The sequence below is a fragment of the Sinohyriopsis cumingii genome, chromosome 10, assembly GCF_028554795.1.
Source record: "Sinohyriopsis cumingii isolate HCF-2022 chromosome 10, ASM2855479v2, whole genome shotgun sequence".
Lineage (NCBI taxonomy): Eukaryota > Metazoa > Mollusca > Bivalvia > Unionida > Unionidae > Sinohyriopsis > Sinohyriopsis cumingii.
This window is the reverse complement of record NC_142970.1, coordinates 19940680-19965337: the sequence shown is the minus strand read 5'-3', so window position 1 is coordinate 19965337 and position 24658 is coordinate 19940680. Positions and strand designations below refer to the sequence as shown.

General features: G+C 34.0%; 1 protein-coding gene across 1 annotated transcript; it reads right to left on the bottom strand.

Moving 5' to 3' along the window:
* Positions 1-943: 943 nt before the first annotated feature.
* Positions 944-14200, bottom strand: LOC149789683 (uncharacterized). The gene is made up of 4 exons (XM_089973348.1): positions 12268-14200; positions 10569-10711; positions 1777-1836; positions 944-1528 (listed from the first exon to the last, which is right to left on the bottom strand). Exons 1-4 carry the CDS (start codon positions 12354-12356, stop codon positions 1434-1436), a joined length of 387 nt encoding a protein of 128 aa, XP_089829474.1. The 5' UTR covers positions 12357-14200; the 3' UTR covers positions 944-1433.
* Between the last annotated feature and the right edge of the window lie 10458 nt (positions 14201-24658).

Here is a 24658-nt window from a genome sequence, read left to right as displayed (position 1 = left end):
TGGAATTTCCTAAGTTTATTTTACATATTCCTGGTTACGGCTTGGATTTTGTAAACAATGAGTCATACTAGAAGGTTATCATCTATTAGGTAATGCTGTTTTTAGAAAATGCTAATTTTGACCTGAGGTCAAGTAGAGATCTGTTTAATCTTGTAACTGAGGTGATTTGTTCAGTTGTGCTTTAAGACCTAGCACTTTTACGTTGTATTATAAGTTGTGTCCAGTAATTGATTTTTTTGGACATGAAAATGTATTTCTTCAAATTATTGAATTCATTGATTATTTTCTCTGGAAGTACAAAAGTGTTCTGGTACAATTCTTGGATGGAGACATTCACTAGAATTAATAGTGGATTCAGACCTGGAATTACGTTGATGTGATTCAAGAAAAGACTGTTGGCACTACAGCACTATACAAGCTACCACAACTGCTGAATTTTAATCAGAACTTTTAATTATTCCGACTTTTGTATGTATTCATTGGATTTTTGGGATTTTATTCGCGACACCGTAAGTTCTTTTTTTTCCATTTACACTTCGTTTTTTAGGGAAATAAAATATTTTGTTAAATTTGACAAAGCTTGTTGCCTTTCACTATTTTCTGTTACTTGATGGAATAAAATAGACTCGTAACAACTTCCTGCACGCGATAATGCTCTCAATATTGTACAGTCCTGACAGATGACTTTTTCGAAATATTGGTACTCTTTTATTTTTCTTATAAAAGAACGGTTGTTACAAATTGAAGTTGCATTATATATATATATATATATATATATATATATATATATATATATATATATATATATATATATATATATAAGGGAGATAGAGAGACAGAGTGTGAGAGAGAGACAGAGACAGACAGACAGACATACAGAGACAGAGAGAGACAGAGAGAGAGAGAATGCAGTGTCATAAAAGAATAAACCAAAACAAATACGTATTTGTTCTCTACACTGTATAGACCCACATTTTACATCAAACAACAAAATACATAATGCGTACGAGGTACTTTGTTTAACTGTAAGAAACTGATTGAAATGCGTGATTGTGCTTCAAGAAGACGAGATCGTCACACGATTCAACCGGAACTATTAAAGCATATAGTTTGTTTGCAATTTTGAAGAAAAAATTAAAAAGGAGTGCTTAAAGTACATCACATATCATTCCAGTCGCACTTTTCGCTTTGTAAAAGTTATTTCACGACTCAAATGTTAAAAATAGAAATGACAAGAACCGCCCTTCCTGCACGCGATAATGCTCTCAATATTGTACAGTCCTGACAGATGACTTTTTCGAAATATTGGTACTCTTTTATTTTTCTTATAAAAGAACGGTTGTTACAAATTGAAGTTGCATTTTTGTTAATGATTTTTATATTTTGCAGTGAATCCCTGTTAATCTCTCCTTGAATCCGACGTGTCCGCTTTCTTATCCTCTCCTCCTGGATACCCACGTGTCCGCTCTGTTATCAAGGTTAGCAAACATCTGAATCAATTGACGATCTAACTCTTCACGAGCTCTTCCTGAGTGAATAAATAAATAAAGAAATAAATAAATAAAAAAATTAAAATAAATAAATAAATAATATTGTCTTTTAAAAACATTTTTTTGATTTTTCTCATAGCCTGTATCATTATTTGATAGTTACAAATTCAAAGACAATACGAATGACAAAAACGATATAATAATAATTAGACATGGATTTCAACCTATTTGATGTTGCCTTCGACTAAACAAATATACTTGATTCTCAAAAATTGAAGATACTTACTGTTTATATAAACACTTATACAGATTGTCCAGGTGACCGCTAAAACAAAGCCAAGCATACCTGCAAAAAGTATAAAAATCAGTGCAAAATATATGTAATTTAAATTTTAAAAATTTCGTTTATTTGATCCTATATTGAGCTTAATACATTTGCTCTGGAAATGCATGCACGAGTCAAGCACAATGGACATACATGTTATGTTGGTCAAGCCCCCCACCCCCCTTTACTAAATTTATTTTTGTAGCTTTTGTTTAAACCAAACATTACCAGATGTCGACTTTGCTTTATTCTGGTCGAAGCCATTTATGTTCGTCTCTTTCCACCACTGCAAATAAATAAACCACACGAGTATCACTTTTACTCCATCAGACTCCTGTGAAACAAAGCCCAGATGGACCAAGAACTCTGAAGTGTGCTATAACCACGTAAACACATATGAAGGATATGAAGGTGCACTGCGGTGTGAGTCCCAGTATCCCAATATGCGATGTGAGTCCAAATGAGATTTGAGTCCCAATATGCGATGTGAGTCCCAATATCCGATATGTCCTTACAGCCAAGTTTCTGATAAACGCAGTCTAATTATTTGCTTCCAATTTAAAAAGAAACCAAATGCAAAAAGACACAATCATCATAATTGTCATATTGTCTTCGTCACGATAATTATCGTCATCATGACCATCGTTGTCAATAATAATAATAATAATAATAATAATAACAATAATAACCGTCGTCATTGTCATCATCATCATCATCATTAATGATGATGAACACCAGCAATCAGCATCATTATCAACAATCATTATCAACAAGCATCGTCAATAATCATAATAATAATAATGTCACTGATCATTATCATAATAATCGTCTTTATCATTAACGATCTTCATCATTAATAATTATCATTATCATTTTTATCATCAGTATTCATCATCAGAGGTATCATCAGCGGCAATTAAAACAATAATAGAAGCAACTTTAATATTAAAATTGTAATCATTTGTTGTCATAATACAAAACCAGTAACATAAATACTACTGTCTTCCTACCTTGACCGCAGTACATATAGTTTGCCTTTAACAAATTAAAAAAAAAATTAAAATGATTTTGTAATTGAAATTTTAGTGCATTTCGCTTTATGTCCCAACCTCGAGGGATTCCAGGAGAGGGAGTCATTGGTGGTACGTAATAAGCATCTAACAGATGGTAACCATGGGGACGGGAGCCCTTTAGCACCTAACAGATGGTAACCATGGGGACGGGAGCCCTCTAGCACCTAACAGATGGTAACCATGGGGACGGGAGCCCTCTAGCACCTAACATTTAGTAACCATGGGGACGGGAGCCCTCTAGTACCTAACAGATGGTAACCCTATGGGCAATATAGCTACACAATTTCTTTAATTTCCAGCTGGCGGATTACGAACTGAGGTAAAGGAAAGCGGACAGACTGATGGATTTGCGAACGTAGGGGTAGGCCTATAAAATACCTGAAGTATTTTAGATAAGCGTAGGACTACTACTACTGCTACTGCTACAAATACCACCACGACCACTACCACCATTTCTACTGCTACTGTCAATGCAACAACTAATACTGCTAATACCGTATTTGCTGTGTCACAAGAATGCATATTGAGTGCGTATATTATTAAATAACATGCATTAGTCTTCTCATTTGCGGAACATATACCATGCTCTACCGAGTTATTCCCCTTGTAATGCAGCGAACGCCCGAACCAAGCAAACTGTACAGTAAATGGGTATTCGTTAGTCAAGTTTACTTGGAACATCAGTACATCTAATAAGAGATCAGTTCTTTTTTTATTTTGCATTTGATTTTATCCTGAGTATGCTGGAATATATATTGTACATCTTCCTCGATATAAAATAAATATGCAAAATGTGATAAAATTCTTACTCTGACAATAGAATGAAAATAGGAGTTGGGAAATCAGGTTTTTCTCTTTATTACGCCAATCATAACCTTCAGTCAACACTTATGTTACTCTTTATAAGAAAGTACACGTGTACATAATGTTGTATTATAATGGAAACATTTTGATATGTTGATTGAGTTTTCAACTGCAGTTCTGTGCACTTGAGTGGCTGTTCATATTTATTAAACGATACAAAACAAATCAAAAGAAAATTGACTGCAACACAGGGCTGAACTGCTAAAGCTGTTTTTATTGGTGTTATGCTATTTTCCCCCCTCCAGTAATATAATGATTATTCCGTATGAATAGGTTTAGTTTGTTTTTATGGTAAGTCGTCACTGGTGCTAAAAACGATACTGATGAAAGTTTTGTAAACTCGCACTATAGACCGGTTATTGAATTACGCAAGTTATATCCTGATTTTAGCTTTCATTTTTTCAAAGAAGTGTAATGAGTAGCGAGATTGGCACTCAATTATATCTTATGTTGTATATTTAATTTTATCAATTTTGGTTTCATGATTATGGTACAGACTGATTGCATTGGAGTTATTAAAGAAATGGTATTAGCAGCTGCCATGCATGGCACTTAGCATGAAGCGGTTCGTGGTAGGAGTGGTCAGGCTGATGTCAAGATAACGTTTCTTGGTGGGACATGATTCTACGTGCCTGCAACACCTTGCCTCATTGCTGGACATCACTGTAAACTGCCACACTGCAGTCATCGTAAAGATATGACTAAAACTGTTAAAGTTTCGTTAAAATGGATATCACACACACACACACACACACACACACACGCAACTACGATTGCCAATAAATGGCAATCAGACACTAGAATCGACCTTTTTGTGAAACCGATCTGTATGTCTTGTTTCGTATATATGGTCTTAGACTGAATATCAGAAAGGAGCGAGAACCAAAATGTTTTGAAACATTCAACAACTAATTTATTTACCTAGAATATAAAGTGACGATGTAGAAAGAACTAACACTATTGTGATTTAAATCCTTAATAGTCATCAAAATTCTGTCACAAGTCCAACCACAGGAACTATTGAATTTCTGCGGGAGTTAACAAACATTCCGATATTGAATGTGTTGATGTGCCTTTAGTCTTGAAGATGCTAATATGCCAAAGGCCTGGATTGTGATGATGTACCAAGAGTCTTATGATGTATCACACAAACATAATCCAAAATGTCCTTGTCTGGATTCAGTATACTTCCAAATTAATGTTTCTGTCCAACACTATTATTGAGCACCTTGTTATTCCAGCAAATAATAATTTGAAGAAATAAACCCCACCCAAACAAACAAACAAAAAAAAAAAAAAAAAAAAAAAAAAACTGAACACAACAATAGGATTGATACTGATTCAGATGTTAGGGCAAGAATGAATAATTATTCAAATCAACAGCATTATCTAAATAGCTAAGACACAATAATAGATCCATGATGTAGATCAGTCTCCTTCATAAAACATTCAAAGCTGTGAACAAGTTTAAGAATTTCCAAGTGAAAAATATGACCTAGACTCAGATTCAAATAAACGTGCTTATCGTTAATAATGATCTAAATATTTAATCTACAACCATAGAGAAATATTTTGCTATATATTATGTTGTTTACAAAATAAATGTTACTGGTCAGGTACAATAAGAACTTGAGTTTGGACAGGGTCAGCTACAAAATACGGATATAAGTAATATACAATAATTTAATAACAACAAGAAAACCAATACGAATTAAATATACATAGCACTGTGTAACTAATGTTAATATGTGTAAACGATCTTTGTGTGTGTAACCGATTTGCATATGTATAACCGATTTTAATATGCATAACCGATTTGTATGTTTAACTGATTTTTATATGTATAACAGATCTTTATATATGTAACCGATTTTTATTTGCATAACCGATCTTTATATGTGTAGCTGATTTTAAAGATAACAGTTTTATTTATTTAAAAAAACTTAAGATGTGTGCTGTACAATTTTCAATGTCCACTATAATTACTTATCTAATACATATGATGTTTTGCTGCTGTAATGTACGTGAAATTCTATCAGATGATGAACAGAAATGTCGACGTCTTGACGTTGTATCACAATGTGCACCATGCTGGATCGAAAATAGAAAGATTATTGTTAGGAGACTGAATTTTTTTCAGGTTTAGTTAGAGTGTGTGCATTTATCGATACTGATAAATACATGTATCTCGTCATGTTTTAGTAATAACGTGGTTGCAACGGTGTTATATATGTGAAACATAATATAGTTGTAACACTGCTGTATATGTGAAGCATAATGTGGTTGTAACACTGTTGAATATATGAAGCATACCGTGTTTATAACACTATTGTTTATGTGAAGCATAATGTTCTCGTAACACTGTTGTATATGTGAAACATAATATGGTTTTAACACTGTTATATGAAGCATAATGTGGTTGTAACACTGTTGCATATGTGAAGCATACTGTGGTTGTAACACTGTTGTATATGTGAAGCATACAGTGTTTGTAACACTACTGTATATGTGAAGCATAATGTGTTTGTAACAATGTTGTATATGTTAAGCATAATGTGTTTGTAACACTGTATATGTGTAGCATAATGTGTTTGTAACACTGTTGTATATGTGAAGCATAATGTGGTTGTAAAACTGTTGTATATGTGAAGCAAATTTGGGTTGTAACATTGTTGTATATGTGAAGCATAGTGTGTTTGTAACACTGGATATGCGAAGCACACTGCGTTTGCAACACCGTATATGTGAAGCATAGTGTGTTTGCAACACTGTTGTATATGTGAAGCATAATGTGTTTGTAACACTGTTGTATATGTTAAGCATAATGTGTTTGTAACTGTATATGTGTAGCATAATGTGTTTGTAACACTGTTGTATATGTGAAGCATTATGTGGTTGTAACACTATATATGTGAAGCATAATGTGGTTGTAACACTGTATATGTGAAGCATAATGTGTTTCTAACACTGTTGTATATGTTAAGCATAATGTGTTTGTAACACTGTATATGTGTAGCATAATGTGTTTGTAACACTGTTGCATATGTGAAGCATACTGTGTTTGTAACACTGTTGTATATGTCAAACATAATATGGTTGTAACACTGTTATATGAAGCATAATGTGGTTGTAACACTGTTGTATATGTGAAGCATAATGTGGTTGTAACACTGTTGTATATGTGAAGCAAATTTGTGGTTGTAACATTGTTGTATATGTGAAGCATAATGTGTTTGTAACACTGTTGTATATGTGAAGCACAATGTGTTTGTAACACTGTATATATGAAGCATACTGTGTGTTTGTAACACTGTATATGTGAAGCATAGTGTGTTTGCAACACTGTTGCACATGTGAAGCATAATGTGTTTGTAACATTGTATATGTGAAGCATAGTGTGTTTGCAACACTGTTGTATATGTGAAGCATAATGTGTTTGTAACACTATTGTATATGTGATGTTTACTGTATTTATGTGAAGCATAATGTGTTTGTTACACTGTATCTGTGAAGCATAATGAGTTTGTAACACTGTTGTATATGTGAAGCATAATGTCGTTGTAACACTGTATATGTGAAGCATACTGTGTTTGCAACACTGTTGTATATGTGAAGCATAATGTGCTTGTAACACTGTATATGTGAAGCATACTGTGTTTGTATCACTGCTGTATATGTGAAGCGTATTTTGTTTGTAACATTTTCGTATATGTTAAGCATAATGTGGTTGTAACACTGTATATGTGAAGCATAATGTGTTTGTAACACCGTATATGTGAAGCATAGTGTGTTTGTAACACTGTATATGTGAAGCATAATGTGTTTGTAACACTGTATATATGAAGCCTACCGTGTTTGTAACACTGTTGTATATGTGAAGAATACTTTGTAACATTTTCGTATATGTGAAGCATAATGTGGTTGTAACACTGTATATGTGAAGGATAATGTGGTTGTAACACTGTATATGTGGTGCATACTGTGTTGTAACACTGTTGTATATGTGAAGCATAATGTGTTTGTAACACTGTATATGTGAAGCATACTGTGTTTATAACACTGCCTTATATGTGAAGCATACTTTGTTTGTAACATTTTTGTATATGTGAAGCATAATGTGGTTGTAACACTGCATATGTGAAGCATACTGTCTTTGTAACATTGCTGGATGTGTGAAGCATTATGTGTTTGTAACACTGTTGTATATGTGACTCATAATGTGGTTGTTACACTGTATATGTGAAGTATAGTGTGTTTGTAACACTGTTGTATATGTGCAGCATAATGTGATTGTAACACTATTGTGTATGTGAAGCATAATGTGGTTGTAACGCTGCTGTGTATGTGAAGCATAATGTGGTTGTAACACGGTTGTATATGTGAAGCATAATGTGGTTGTAACACTGTATATGTGAAGGGTAATGTGGTTGTAACACTGTATATGTGAAGCATACTGTGTTTGTAACACTGCTGGATGTGTGAAGCATAATGTGTTTGTAACACTGTTGTATATGTGAATCATAATGTGGTTGTTACACTGTATATGTGAAGTATACTGTGTTTGTAACATTGTTATATGTGAAACATAATGTGATTGTAACACTGTTGTATATGTGAAGCATGATGTGGTTGTAACGCTGCTGTATATGTGAAGCATAATGTGGTTGTAACACGGTTGTATATGTGAAGCATAATGTGGTTGTAACGTTGCTGTATTTGTGAAAAATAATGTGTTTGTAACATTGTTGTATATATGAAGCGTAATGTGGTTGTAACACTTTATATGTGAATCATACTGTGTTTGTAACACTCTTGTATATTTGTAACATAATGTGTTTCTAACACTGTTATATATGTGAAGCATAGTGTGGTTGTAACACTTCATATGTGAATCATACTGTGTTTGTAACTGTTGTATATGTGGAGCATGATGTGTTTGTAACACTGTTGTATATGTGAAGCATAATGTGTTTGTAACACTGTTGTATATGTGAAGCATAATGTTGTTGTAAGACTGTATATGTGAAGCATGCTGTGTTTGTAACACTTTTTTATTTACGAATCATGCTTTGGTTGTAACACTGCTGTATATGTGAAATATAATGTGTTTGTAACATTGTTGTATATGTCAAGCATCATATGGTTGTAACACTTTATATGTGAATCATACTGTGTTTGTAACACTCTTGTATATTTGTAACATAATGTGTTTCTAACACTGTTGTATATGTGAAGCATAGTGTGGTTGTAACACTTCATATGTGAATCATATTGTGTTTGTAACTGTTGTATATGTGAAGCATGATGTGTTTGTAACACTGTTGTATATGTGAAGCATAATGTGGTTGTAACACTGTATATGTGAAGCATACTGTGTTTGTAACACTGCTGGATATGTGAAGCATAATGTGCTGGTGACACTGTATATGTGAAGCATGCTGTGTTTATAACACTGTTGTATATGTGAAGCATAATATGGTTCAAACACTGTAGTATATGTGAAACATAATGTGTTTGTAACACTGTTGTATATGTGAAGTATAATGTGTTTGTAACACTGTTGTATATGTGAAGTATAATGTGTTTGTAACGCTGTTGTATATGTGAAGTATAATGTGTTTGTAACGCTGTAGTATATATGAAGCATAACGTGTTTCTACCACTGTTGCATATGTGATGCATAATGTGGTTGTAACATTGTTGTATATGTGAAGTATAATGTGTTTGTAACATTGTTATATGAAGCATAATGTGGTTGTAGCACTGTATATGTGAAGCATACTCTGTTTGTAACACTGCTGTATATGTGAAGCATAATGTGTTTGTAACACTGTTTTATATGTGAAGCATAATGTGTTGGTAACATTGTTGTATATGTGAAGCATAATGTGGCTGTAACACTGTTGTATATGTGAATCAATTCATGCTCTGATACAATAATAATGGTCGTCTTTACTCTATCTGTATATGTGTGTAGTAGAGGCCAATACTGATATTTTGCTAGGGGTGGGTGGGGTGGGGAATTTGCATCTTAGTGGATTTTTTGGGGTGCTGACTTGAAAACTTCCACTGACTTGGCACTCACAATACTTTCGCTGAGGTGGTTCTAATGCACACGAGTTTTTAAAAAGAAAGAGTTTCTAAAGTGTTCATTAGTCGAACTCGTAACAACAAAACAGGTAGAATTGTCAGCGACCTTATTGTCTACAAAGCTTTTAGCTTCAAAGTCATTGGGGGATTTAGATTGTATGCATCCACTAGGTTTTAATTTTACTAAATAATCAGTGGTGTAAATTGCAAGTACCCCATATAATTCACTATTTTGAATAGGTAAGTGAGCTTATTGAATTCACGTCGTTGTGGAAGGCAGAAGTGTTCCAGTGATTGTGGCATCCAGGATACGCAGCCTTCATCACGAGATTCACACTCATTTGGAATAAATCGTGCAGCTTGGCGCTAAATCCATTCGATGGATTGTATATCTTTAGCATGGTAGTGGTCCCACATAGATGATCCATGCTAAGCTGATAATCTCACTAATCCACTGCCACTACACTTAGCACACAAACACTCGCACTTTGATCCTTTATAAAGACAACAATATCCGTTCCATTCCTGTATCACCTTACATGTAGGACCCTTTAGGATCTATTAAAAATGCTTTACCAAACAAAAGTAAAGAAGATCTGGTGTGGGATTTTCAGGGTAATATTCATGTGTTGAAAACTCGTAGAATTTTATTTAAAACTCAGTTTAAAGACCATTTCATATCTAGCTGTTTGGGTTGTCTACCCTGATTTCAGACTGTTAACTTACCAACAACAAATTCTTCTAATGGAATGGCGTCACCATGGCAATTTTTATCTATCAGGAGACGCTCAGGAAACCTTTTATCGTAACTGAAACAGTAGCCCAACCTCCGCCTGACGATCTCAAGATTGTGTTTGTCACCTTCATTCCTGATCAGCAATGAATAAATAAATAATTAAATAAATAAATAAATTAAAAAATAAATAAGAATGAAAGAAAGAAATACGTAAATAAATAAATAAGTAAATAGAGTATATAATGCAAGTACTTAAAAATGGGCAACTTGCACGTCATAAATACATATTACAAAGACATAATTACATGATAATCAGTAATGTCACTGGCATATTACTCTGTTTTATCTGATTCTGTTTTATTTTATTGTAATTTATTGTCACTTAAATAAGAAAGAAACATTTGAGTCCAAACGGAGCCATTGATTATCATTCAGCTATTAGCCAAGCATACCGTACTATCGAATCGTGTCCAATGACACCATATAAACAGAAAATGTTTAAAGCCTGATGATCGGTATATATTCATAGACCAGCCCCACTTCCTCTATAAATAGTATTAGACCCGCCCCACTCCCTCCATAAATAGTCTATGACACTCCCCATTCCATCCGTTAGTACACATTTCCGCTATTTTTAAAGTTTCCATGCTGAACTTAAATACGATACATGATTTATTTTTGAGTTTTCGTAAAATAGACTAATATGCATCACATGTTGTACAATAATATTCAATATAAAATCATACTCTTATATCATTTAACTACTAAAAATAATTATGATAAAGTGTTGGATCACACAATTATTTTGGCGTGCTACTTCTGATGCTGTTACTACAGTTACCACTAACATTGCTATTACATTCAATACTACTACCACTATTACTATCAAAAGATTTAACTGGAATAAATATTCTTTCCATATATTATCACATAGCCTTGTCCAGAGGTACAACCCCCGTTTTCAACGTGGAAACCCCCCCCCCCCCCACCTATCCCACTTTCGTCCGATTTACTTAATGGACTGCTTAGCAGACTGAGGAACACTTAGCTAAAATGCATCTGAAGTTTTCACTGTCCTTCTTCTCTTTTTAACAAGCGGCCGTAAACTTGTCCGGTGTTAAAAATGATCAATGGACAGTTTCTCAAATTTATGGAAATCTTGGAAAGACAACGCTGAGTAAATGTCTGGTTAAACGTAAATAAATACTGTCTAGCGTTGGATGACACTGAGCGTCATAATTTGGATGCATTAGCGTAATAATTTCGTATTGTTGCTGAAAGGGATAAAACGTTTAACTCTGATCGTAGAAAACATCGAACCTGAGTCGTCTTTTCGCAATCCGGCTCACAAACTATAATACAAATTGGTCCAGACCAGCTAGGTTGGTTGCAAAGCAGCCTTAAACACCTGGACCACGTGACTTAGACTTTGTGTCATTTGATGTCATCCAGGTTACGCTCTTGGCGCTTGAACAGCATTGTCCTCCTCGCCACTCAGACGAGCTGACAAAGATGAAACAGAAAGTGAGAAAAAGTCTGTCAAATTTGGGAATCGAACCCGGTTTTATTTGTTTCGCAGTCAGTTGCACATACCACCTAACTAAAAGGTTCGAACCAGATAGGCTGGCTTGCAAACGTTTACAAATCTTCCGAACTCTATAATATTTTATAAAAGGTACATGTTCTTACTTATCCAGACCATATGCAACAAACAAGTTTGCAAACGCCGCCAAGAGGAAGCACACAAGCATCAACAATTTCAAGTCCAATAGCTTCATGTTGAAATCGCAGAATCTTTTCTTTAGATCCTTCCATAGAACCTCGTTCACTCATCGTTTCTGCTTCTCAACGCCATTCGTGCTACTGTTTGATTGGCAACGTCGTAACTTGACAACATGACGTCAACTTTCAGTCTAAATCTTCGAGTCTATACATGACGTAGCCTACGTATAGGTTAATCCCTTTGTATTGGAAAATATGAAAGAGGTTGTTTTTTTTCGGATGGAAACTGCATGACCTAGGGAGTGCAGTTTATTCATCTGACAAAAATGAGTTCATATTTTTCTATACAAATGCAGTAACTCTTTTATCATATACTCGTATTATTGTTCGACCTAACGCTTAATTATATAAACAAAAATACACTACAAGAAACCAAGTAGACTAAATTTATGCTGTATACCAAAATAAATGCACGAGCACAGATTTGAATTTGAACTTAGTCTCGCGTTTGACATCACTTTCGAAAGAAAATGTCGTTTTTGTCTAATTAAAATTGAAATTTAGTCATATTGTGAATGAATGCATTTTGCAACAACTTTTCCATTTCTTCTAGAATGAATGGATTTTGTTATTTTTGTCGATTCTACTAAGTTTCTTAATTATGAACTGGATTTATCTCTGCCAATTCTACATGAAGTACATCTGACTTGAGCAGCGAGGCGGGCATTTTGACTCATCTACATGTGTGTTTCTGTTCTTTCACTGAATGTTTGGACTCATAATGTGGAGATAATATGAACTAGTTCATTCAGAAACAAATTTAATCAATAAAATCCTAAAGCGGCTACTACACGAGTGTACATGTTTTGCTTACAAAGTTGTTCCTAATACACTATACTGCTATTGGGCACATGTGTCGTGCACGAGCGTGCAATATGAAGGTGTTCAATATCGTAAAATATTGCACGATTAAGACAATGTAACGTTAACGGAGACGCAAATGAACATATAATTAATACATATATCGATTCAATAGCAAGCTTTGAATACAGAAGTGATTGGAGGACACTATTAAGTATATGCTATTTGTGAAGAGTTACTGATATAATTTGCTGTTTCTCACACGTATTCTATTTGAAACGACATTGTCTGGAAAGCAGAATGTTTCATAATCGCAGACTTCGTTCTGTGCATCAGAAAGGTGTAAATAAAAGGTGCAGACACAAAATTCTGCAGACCTACAAGATTAACGAATTTAAATAGATTTTAAATCTTATTGTCCTTACAGGAATCACTATTTCCCATTGTTAGAATTTAAACGTTGTGACGGAAAGGAGCGGTCTTAAAAATGTTTAATGTAAACATACGGTGCTTAATGTGGAATATTGGACATAATGATCTAATAAAACGCATCCGGGTTCCTAGCTTACCGTTCTTAGTTCATTGTAGATTGCTAGCTTGCATGCTTCGACTTTATCCTTTATTTTATATACCTATTACATTTTATATACCTATTCAATTTTGTACTCCTTTTTATATACCTATTTTATTTTATATACCTATTCGATTTTATATATTTTTTTATATACCTATTTTATTTTATGTAGCTATTACATTTTATATGCCTATTACATTTTATATAGGGGCCCCGAGTGGCCGAGTGGTCTAAAGCGCTAACCGTTACGGATCACTGCCGTCTCACCTCTGTCTGCGTGAGTTTGAGTCTCAGGCTCGGCTAACGTTGGTACGTGAGAAAGCCTGCCAGTAGCTTCTCGTGGGTCGGTGGTTCTTCCCGGGGTTTTCCAGGGTTCTTCCTCCACCAATTATACTGGCCGCCATGTATAGCCTATCTTGTGCTGAAAAATGGCGTTAAACCCTACAACAACTACAACAACAACAATTTTATATACCTTTTGATTTTATATACCTATTACATTTTATATACCTATTTGATTTTATATACCTATTTCATTTTATATACCTATTACATTTTATATACCTATTTGATTTTATATACCTATTTCATTTTATATATATATTACATTTTATATACCTATTTGATTTTATATACCTATTTCATTTTATATATATTACATTATATATACTTATTACATTTTATATACCTATTTGATTTTATATATATATTACATTTTATATACTTATTACATTTTATATACCTATTACATTTTTATACTTATTACTTTTTATATACTTATTACATTTTATATACCTATTACATTGTATATACTTATTACATTTTATATACTTATTACATTTTATATACCTATTTGATTTTATATATATATTACATTTTATATACTTATTACATTTTATATACTTATTACATTTTATATACCTATTACATTTTATATACCTATTACATTTTATATACTTATTACATTTTATATACCTATTACATTTTATATACTTATTACATTTTATATACCTATTACATTTTATATATATATTACATTTTATATACCTATTTTGTATACCTATTTGATTTTATATATATATTACATTTTATATACTTATTACATTTTATATACATATTTTATATACCTATTTTATTTTATATACCGATTACATTTTATATACTTAGTACATTTTATATACCTACTACATTTTATATACCTATTTTATTTGATATACATATTACATACTTTGTACATCTTTATCTTTTAATTTGTATCGTTAATACTGGATGATTTTTTTTCTCTCAGAAGGCTTATTATACTATATTCATTCATTCGTTCATTCATTCATTCATTCATTCATTCGTTCATTCGTTCATTCATTCATTCATTCATTCATTCATTCATTCATTCATTCGTTCATTCATTCATTCTAAGAACTTTTGCTTTTATTCGGCACCATAGCCATTGTTGTGCTGATGAGTCGTTAAACCATATAACCACCACTACTAATTATGTCTGTGCAAACCTAAAAGCAGCCAACCACGCCAGAGACAATGTATTGAACACAAACCATAATTGATGTTGCTGAGATGATGAATATATATCACAGTGACCTATTTTATTAATTGGAGTTGCATTCCAGGAGACATCACCAGACAATGCTCCACGCCTTGGCGCCCAACTGTTCTTGACTCATTCACTTATAAACATGCCCTGGGGACGTTAGTAATGGAGAACAAAGTTGTTTTATATGTCCCTTCACAATTTCGGATAATTCACGACTCCTTTCATTGCAATATCATAAATTACGCCGCATTGCTAGGATAAACGCTGTACATTAAGGATGCCATAGCGTGCAGGAAGTTTGGAGTACATGATAAACCTTTTAGGAAGATGGTCGTGTATGCATAGAACTTTGATGGAACTGCAGGAATTCATCAATAACGCAAATAATATATTTGTGGGTTTAGCTAATCCGTACAAGCATAGACGTCATAAACTATTAAATGCAAGTTAAGACAGAACTATGTAAATGGTCAAACGAAGTTTCATGCTTCGTCAAAATCAAACAAGAGGCCAAACTGGTCGGTTTATCGGTCACATTGCTGGTGTGGCTACTATAGATCAGACTTTAAAAATTATACACAGCTTGAAGGTATATCTGTGTTTGTATAATGAAAAGGAATCTTTAAATCTTGTTTATACAATTCGAACCATTGAATCTGAACAAGAACGTATCCATGACAAGAAAAATGAAAACATCCACGAATCTAATTTATTTTAAAATTCACCTGTGACCTTAATGACATTGAAGAACTTGTTCAAGGTCATGATCCCAGATGATCTAAAAGGTATACAAATTTACGGATATAAATATTTCTGTCCATCGTTTTCACATGCTCTTACCTTATTGTGTCTAAAATCAATGATGGATTAAGCAGAATTGTATTTGTTAACATATTATGCTTTTTCGCAAATAAAACCGTCTGTGCCGCAGACACGCGGGGCAGATTACAAAAGGAGCTAAACAATGCAACCAATCCAATATAATCGCGGAATATAAATAACAATATCCACTTCAACAAGTTAAGAGTCAATCGAAGATTTGTACATATTAGAAATATATAATTGTCTGATCGGCATGGCTAGTGAGGCATAAACGATGCCTAACAAAACAACTACCCACGTAAATGTCAATCACAGATTTCAGTTGTACATTCTCCGTTCTTATCTGTTATTTTGCAAATGGTAGCGTATGACAGGTATATATTACCATCGTTATACGGACATTTCTACATCTCTTATCTTCCTTACAAGAACATTTTCTACACTAATTACCATCGTTATAAATACATTTTCTACACTACTTACCCTCTTTATAAGGACATTTTCTATACTACCATCATTATCAGAAGACGTTCAACTCTAATTACCATTATTATTATAGAGAAAACATTTTCTACTCTGCTTACAATTGGTATAAGGACATTTTCTACACTAGTCAACCTCATTATACGGAGGTTTTCTACATTAATTACCATCGTCATAAGGACGTTTTCAACACTAATTACCATCGTCATAAGGACATTTTCTACACTATTTACCACCTTAACAATGACATTGACAATTACCATCATTTTATGACATTTTCGACACTAATTACCATTGTTATAAGCATATTTTCTACACTATTTACTACCGTTATAAGGACATTGTCTACACTAATCACCATCGTTATACGGATATTTTCTAAAATACTTATACTCTTTTTACGTATGCTCTAGTTACCATCATTATGATGACTATTATAACTAATACATTAGCGTGTAACAGTAGCGTGTCATTGCAAAGGGGGCGTTCTACATATATAAAATGCTGGTAGTGTGACACGTGTAACGAAGATGGTAATCAACTAAAGACCAAATATTCACGAGACTCTAATTTCAGACTGGCATGGGTTGTCGTACTTGGCAATTGTATGACTTATCAGAACGCTTCTCTAAGCCGTATATCTGTATATCATACCAATATTACCCAAATATCTAAGACACTGAATTATTTCAATCTCACATTAACAGACACTTAAATGTTAAGAAGTTAGGAAGGTCCTTTGGATTAAACTAATGCTACCGTAAATCTGGTAAATATTGTACCTTGTAACCTTTGCTTCTAGTAACTGGCTAATTACTAGGTTTGAGAAATATCTTTACACCAGTGACTTTTCGTACTTTGATAATAATCCATATAATCTACGAAAGTTATAAACAGAGAAAAACCACATACCCATGACTTGTTACAATAGTTTAGTATCACACAGTTTAGTAATAACGATTTCAGGATAAACTGCTGTAAACGGAAATGGTTGCTAGGGAAACGCATTGCAATAAACTGAGAACGGCAGTACTATCTACTGACTGTTATTAACATATTTTGTTGGCAAAAAAACCCACTTCCAATCAGTGTAATACATTTTGGCCATGCTTGACCCTTGTAATGGACTTTACTACTTAACATGAAATGACGTTTGATCCGTATAATGAACTATTTACTTGGTGTAAATTGACAAATTAAATATGTAATGAGCACTAACTTGCCATGAAATGTCTCTTGACCCATGCTATGGATTCATTACTTGGCATACAATATTGTTTGACCAATGTTATGGACTCCATATTTGGCATACAATAATGTTGACCAATGTTACTGACTACACTTGGTATAAATAATGTCTGAATCATATAATGGACGATCTATTTGGTAGAAAATGACGCTTGACCCATGTGAAGGACTCAGTACTTGGTATAAGATGACGTTTGACCCATGTGATAGACTCAATAATTTGTATCAAATGACGTTTGACCCATGTGAAGGACTCAATAATTTGTATCAAATGACGTTTGACCCATGTGAAGGACTCAATACTTGGTATAAACTGACGTTTGACCCATGTGAAGGACTCAATACTTGGTATAAAATGACGTTTGACCTATGTGAAGGACTCAGTACTTGGTATAAGATGACGTTTGACCCATGTGATAGACTCAATAATTTGTATCAAATGACGTTTGACCCATGTGAAGGACTCAATAATTTGTATCAAATGACGTTCGACCCATGTGAAGGACTCAATACTTGGTATAAAATGACGTTTGACCTATGTGAAGGACTCAATACTTGGTATAAACTGACGTTTGACCTATGTGAAGGACTCAATACTTGGTATAAAATGACGTTTGACCCATGTGGAAGACTCAATACTTGGTATAAAATGACGTTTGACCCATGTAATAGACTCAATACTTGGTATAAAATTACGTTTGACCCATGTGAAGGACTATTACTTGGTATAAAATTACGTTTGACCCATGTGAAGGACTAATACTTGGTATAAACTGACGTTTGACCGATGTGAAAGACTCAATACTTGGTATAAAATGACGTTTGACCCATGTGATAGACTCAATACTTGGTATAAAATGACGTTTGACAGATGTGAAGGACTCAATACTTGGTATAAAATGACGTTTGACCCATGTGGAAGACTCAATACTTGGTATAAAATGACTTTTATCTCGTATATGGAACTCAGTGATTGATATAAAATGACGTTTAACTCATATAAGGAACTCAATGTTTGATATATAGCTATGTTTGCCCCATGTTAGGACTCTATATTTAGCATAAAATGATGTAAGAACAGTGTAATAAACACCATACTTGGTACAAAGGGCTATTAGACCCAACGTTTGGACACGGTACATGGTATACAAGGATACTGACCCATGGTATGGACTCCATACTCGGAATAAAATGATGTTGGACCCATGCTATGGATTCCATACTTGGAATAAAATGATGTTGGACCCATGCTATAGATTCCATACTTGGGATAAAATGATGTTGTACCCATGCTATGGAATCCATACTTGTGATAAAATGATGTTGGACCCCTGCTATGGATTCCATACTTGACATACACTGGTGTTGGACCCATGCTATGGATTCCATACTTGGGATAAAATGATGTTGGACCCATGCTATGGATTCCATACTTGGCATACATTGGTGTTGGACCCATGCTATGGATTCCATACTTGGGATAAAATAATGTTGGACCCATGCTATGGATTCCATACTTGGCATACATTGGTGTTGGACCCATGCTATGGATTCCATACTTGGCATACAATGATGTTGGACCCATGCCATGGATTCCATACTTGGCATACAATGATGTTGGACCCATGCTATGGATTCCATACTTGGCATACAATGATGTTGGACCCATGCTATGGATTCCATACTTGGCATGCAATGATGTTGGACCCGTGCCATGGATTCCATACTTGGCATACAATGATGTTGGACCCATGCTATGGATTCCATACTTGGCATACATTGGTGTTGGACCCATGCTATGGATTCCATATTTGGCATACAATGATGTTGGACCCATGCCATGGATTCCATACTTGGCATACAATGATGTTGGACCCATGCTATGGATTCCATACTTGGAATAAAATGATGTTGGACCCATGCTATAGATTCCATACTTGGGATAAAACGATGTTGTACCCATGCTATGGAATCCATCCTTGGGATAAAATGATGTTGGACCCATGTTATGGATTCCATGCTTGGCATACATTGGTGTTGGACCCATGCTATGGATTCCATACTTGGGATAAAATGATGTTGGACCCATGCTATGGATTCCACACTTGGCATACATTGGTGTTGGACCCATGCTATGGATTCCATACTTGGCATACAATGATGTTGGACCCATGCCATGGATTCCATACTTGGCATACAATGATGTTGGACCCATGCTATGGATTCCATACTTGGCATACATTGGTGTTGGACCCATGCTATGGATTCCATACTTGGCATACAATGATGTTGGACCCATGCTATGGATTCCATACTTGGCATACAATGATGTTGGACCCATGCTATGGATTCCATACTTGGCATACAATGATGTTGGGTCCCATGCTATGGATTCCATACTTGGCATAGAATGATGTTGGACCCATGCTATGGATTCCATACTTGGCATAGAATGATGCTGGACCCATGCTATGGATTCCATACTTGACATACAATGATGTTGGACCCATGCCATGGATTCCATACTTGACATACAATGATGTTGGACCCATGCTATGGATTCCATACTTGGCATACAATGATGTTAAACGATTCTATATAATCTTTACCTGTTATATAAGGATGTATTTATTACACAGGAATGAACATTATCCGTGGTTTAAAATGATGTTAACTTGGATTATATATTTGGTATACATGTCACGAACTCTGTGCTCTCTAGGAAATGATGCTGATCCATGTTAGAGGAACAAATGATGTTCGACCCTTACTAGTTAGTGTAAAATATGATATAACATGATCTTTTGCTCCATGCTTTGGGTTCTATACGCTGTATAGACCATTTCAAGGTTATTATCTCCCCTTGAAAACACCAGCTGGCGTCTCGGTGCAACTCACTTCCGGACAGTTCAATCAAAAAAGATGACGGATGTTGATCAAGAAAATGTGACACACCGCTCACATTCCGCAAGCAAGATCGATATCTCATTATCTTAAAAAGAAATTCCATCAATATTTGATCAATTGTTTTTACATGTTTTTTTTCTCTCACTAACTTGCGCTGTTCCCAGCTTTCAAATAAATGTTCTCTGCCCATTTCAGAACTTCATTATCTTTCCATTACTACCGCATACTCTAGTTTGTATTATTTCATTTTGTTAAAGTGTATCGCTGCGTAAAAAGATTGTTAATACAATTTATCTCGCCTGAAGAATAATGAAAATATATTTATTTTTTTACATCTTTAATCATTGCAGTTATTAGAGGTTGAACGACAACGAGAAAAAATTTTTAACTTCTTACGGTTCTTTTATTATTGATTTAGACTGTTCATTTATATTAATGTTCATTATATTTTTCATGAAATAACTATCTTTGAAGGATGTGCATTTTCAAAATGAACAAATGTCATACACGCTTGAACAGACAAACGCACGTACAGGTCTCCTTGATGATTATTTTAATTTTATTTCTGTAAACGGTTGATGATTTTAGAAACTAATATTTGGAGAAGTATCGATGTTAGACACTATGCATGTATATGACATTTGTGGCTCCGACTTATCTGCCTGTCTGTCTGTATGTATGTCTGTCTGTCTCATTTCATCTGGTGCATGGGTGTGTATATGCTTGAATGAATGTGTGTTTACATACGAATATTACATAAACATACTTCTGGTTAAAAACGAGTATATAATAGTGCTAAGATAGAAAGAGTGACAGATAGATAAAGACAACAAATATGAATATTTGTGAGTATCCATTTATTATTGGCTTGTAGAGTATGTTCTTACAGTCTCTTTTTTATAGATAATACTGTCTGCAATTTTACATCCTGTCACGTGGATCAATAGTGATTTAAAAGGCGAACCAAAGTAATGGGGCAGAATCTGTGAAATAATTGGATCTTTTAAACTTACATACTTGATGCAAGGAAAGTTAAACAGAATTAAATTGAAGGCTGTTCCAGATGAATTTGATGGTGGTAATCAAAAATGTTGCCTAAAGACACGAGCAAATTGAGAGTCATTGCAACATGTCAGCATAAGCAGAGAAAAATCATACTGATAGTTATACCATGTACCGTCCGATACGTGATGTTTTCCAGTTTTGACAAAACCATCGAGGAATGTAAATAATTAAATATTCGGCTGAATAAATGCATGGCTATATTTGACTGGACATATCAAGAAAAAATATGCATATAAGGAAATAATTGTGCGATTGTTTAAAGAAGGGATAACCCCTCCCCTCTCACACAAAAAATGAAAAAAAAAACGTGATTGGGTATGTTAATTAATCTGAATATTGCACGATAGTTACACCCAAATTTGAAAAAAAAATATTACATCTGCGTTAATTACACTCGTGTATCTTTATGGTTGCTAATGCAATTATTGCTTTGTTAAGTAACTCTTACTACATTATTATACTGTGTTCCATTTTAATAAAAAAAAAGCTTTTATGGTTTAAAATATTCAGCATTACAGATCAGCTGACGAATCGAACTCGTGTTATAATTTTCTTATCGAACTCGTGTTATAACTTCTTAACTCGTGTTATAAACTAACTATTAGCCTCGAGAAAATAGCTGTTAAACGAGGAGATATCAACGTACGAAAAATGCGAATTCTTGAGATGGCGTTTGTTAAAGTTATGCAGACAAAAATGTGCAATAAATGTTTAAAATCAGAGAGCGAAGTGAATTGTTCCTACAAATGTATCTGAAATTATGGATCATGAATCTATATTATCTGTTATAATATAAATATGGACAGTGTATTTAATTTAATCATTTGATATCATTTAAGTATAGACAGCAAATATTTATTTAATTATCTGATATAATGTAATGGACACAGAATCTAATTATCCGATATAATGGCTGTAAGTATTCTCCTAGTATGAACGAAAGATGCTGGACATGTATAATTTTTTCATTTGTTTGACCATAATGATCTGTAGTACAGCTAAGATTCCTTCCTTTTTGCCTTTATGTTTCACTACCAAGCGTAAAATGGTGCGAAATTCTGAACTATCGGGAACTAGATATTTTTTTAGGGCATGCGCATAGGGAACTAAGGGAGGTAATTTTAAGCGCTACGATCAGTAGCTCCGTTGCAACCATGACAACCTCTATAAAATGAGGCTGACCCATGCTACAGACTTTATTCTTAGAATACAATGTATTGATCCATGCTTATTTTTAGAATACAATGTATTGATCCATGCTTATTCTTAGAATACAATGTATTGATCAATGCTTATTCTTAGAATACAATGTATTGATCCATGCTTATTTTTAGAATACAATGTATTGATCCATGCTTATTCTTAGAATACAATGTATTGATCCATGCTTATTCTTAGAATACAATGTATTGATCCATGCTTATTCTTAGAATACAATGTATTGATCCATGCTTATTCTTAGAATACAATGCATTGATCCATGCTTATTCTTAGAATACAATGTATTGATCCATGCTTATTCTTAGAATACAATGTATTGATCCATGCTTATTCTTAGAAACCAATGTATTGATCAATGCTTATTCTTAGAAACCAATGTATTGATTCATGCTTATTCTTAGAATACAATTTATTGATCAATGCTTATTCTTAGAAACCAATGTATTGATCCATGCTTATTCTTAGAATACAATGTATTGATCCATGCTTATTCTTAGAATACAATGTATTGATCCATGCTTATTCTTAGAATACAATGTACTGATCCATGCTTATTCTTAGAAACCAATGTATTGATCCATGCTTATTCTTAGAATACAATGTATAGACCCATACTTATTCTTAGAATACAATGTATTGATCCATGCTATCGACTTTGCACTTTGTATAAAATGATGTTGAGCCGTGCTTAAGACTTCGTACTTGGTATAAAATTATATTGATCCATACTATACCTATACAATATGTACGTTATATAAAATGATTTTGACCCATGGTATGGACTCTATACGACATATAAAGTAATGTTGGCCAGTGTCATGGACTCCATATTTGTTGACATATAATGTTGACCTGTATTATCGACTCTCTACTGAGCTTAAAATTATGCTAAATCCATTTAATGGACTCTATACTCAGTACAAAATAAAGTTTGACTCAGGGATTTTATGCTTGATATAAAATAATGTTAGACTCATACAGGGGTCTGTTCTTGCAGCTGTTCTCTTCATTCTGTACACACAATCGCTCTCAAGTGTCATAGATCATCATCCAGTGTCTCGCCAATTGTACGCTGATGACACCCAAATATACAAATCTAGCCACCCAACTGAAGTTGATCCTACCATCCAAGGTGCATTTCTGATGTGAAATCATGGATGACATGTAACAAGCTGCAGATGAATGATGTTAAAATCAGCAACACCAACATTAAATTCACACAATCAGTACGAAACCTAGGTGTTACTCTGGACAGTACTCTCACATTGCACCAACATGTCATGAACATATGCACGACTGCACATATCTTGATCTGAGACGCATCAGCTCAATTCGCAAATATCTTTTAGTTGATGCCACTAAAACACTTGTGTGTTCATTAGTACTGTCAAGACTGAACTATTCTAACTCAATTCTGTCTGGTTCATCTCAATATCTGCTGCAGAAACTTCAAAAAGTTCAAAACACAGCTACTCGGATCATACTTAGAGTACCACGAGCAGAGCACACCTCCCCGCTGTTCTGTACCCTACACTGGCTATCCATTCGATCCAGAATCAAACACAAAATTTGTTCTCTGTGCTACGTTTCACTGTTGGACTCTAGTCCAACATACCTATCCGACCTCA

Bases quoted from the DNA above. Each gene is read 5' to 3' on its own strand.
- LOC149789683 (XM_089973348.1), bottom strand. From the start codon at position 12,356: ATGAAGCTATTGGACTTGAAATTGTTGATGCTTGTGTGCTTCCTCTTG. The intron at 10,712-12,267 runs GTAAGAACATGT...ATTGCTGATCAG, and splicing joins GTTGCATATGGTCTGGATAA to GAATGAAGGTGACAAACACA. The intron at 1,837-10,568 runs GTAAGTTAACAG...TACTTTTTGCAG, and splicing joins ATTAGAAGAATTTGTTGTTG to GTATGCTTGGCTTTGTTTTA.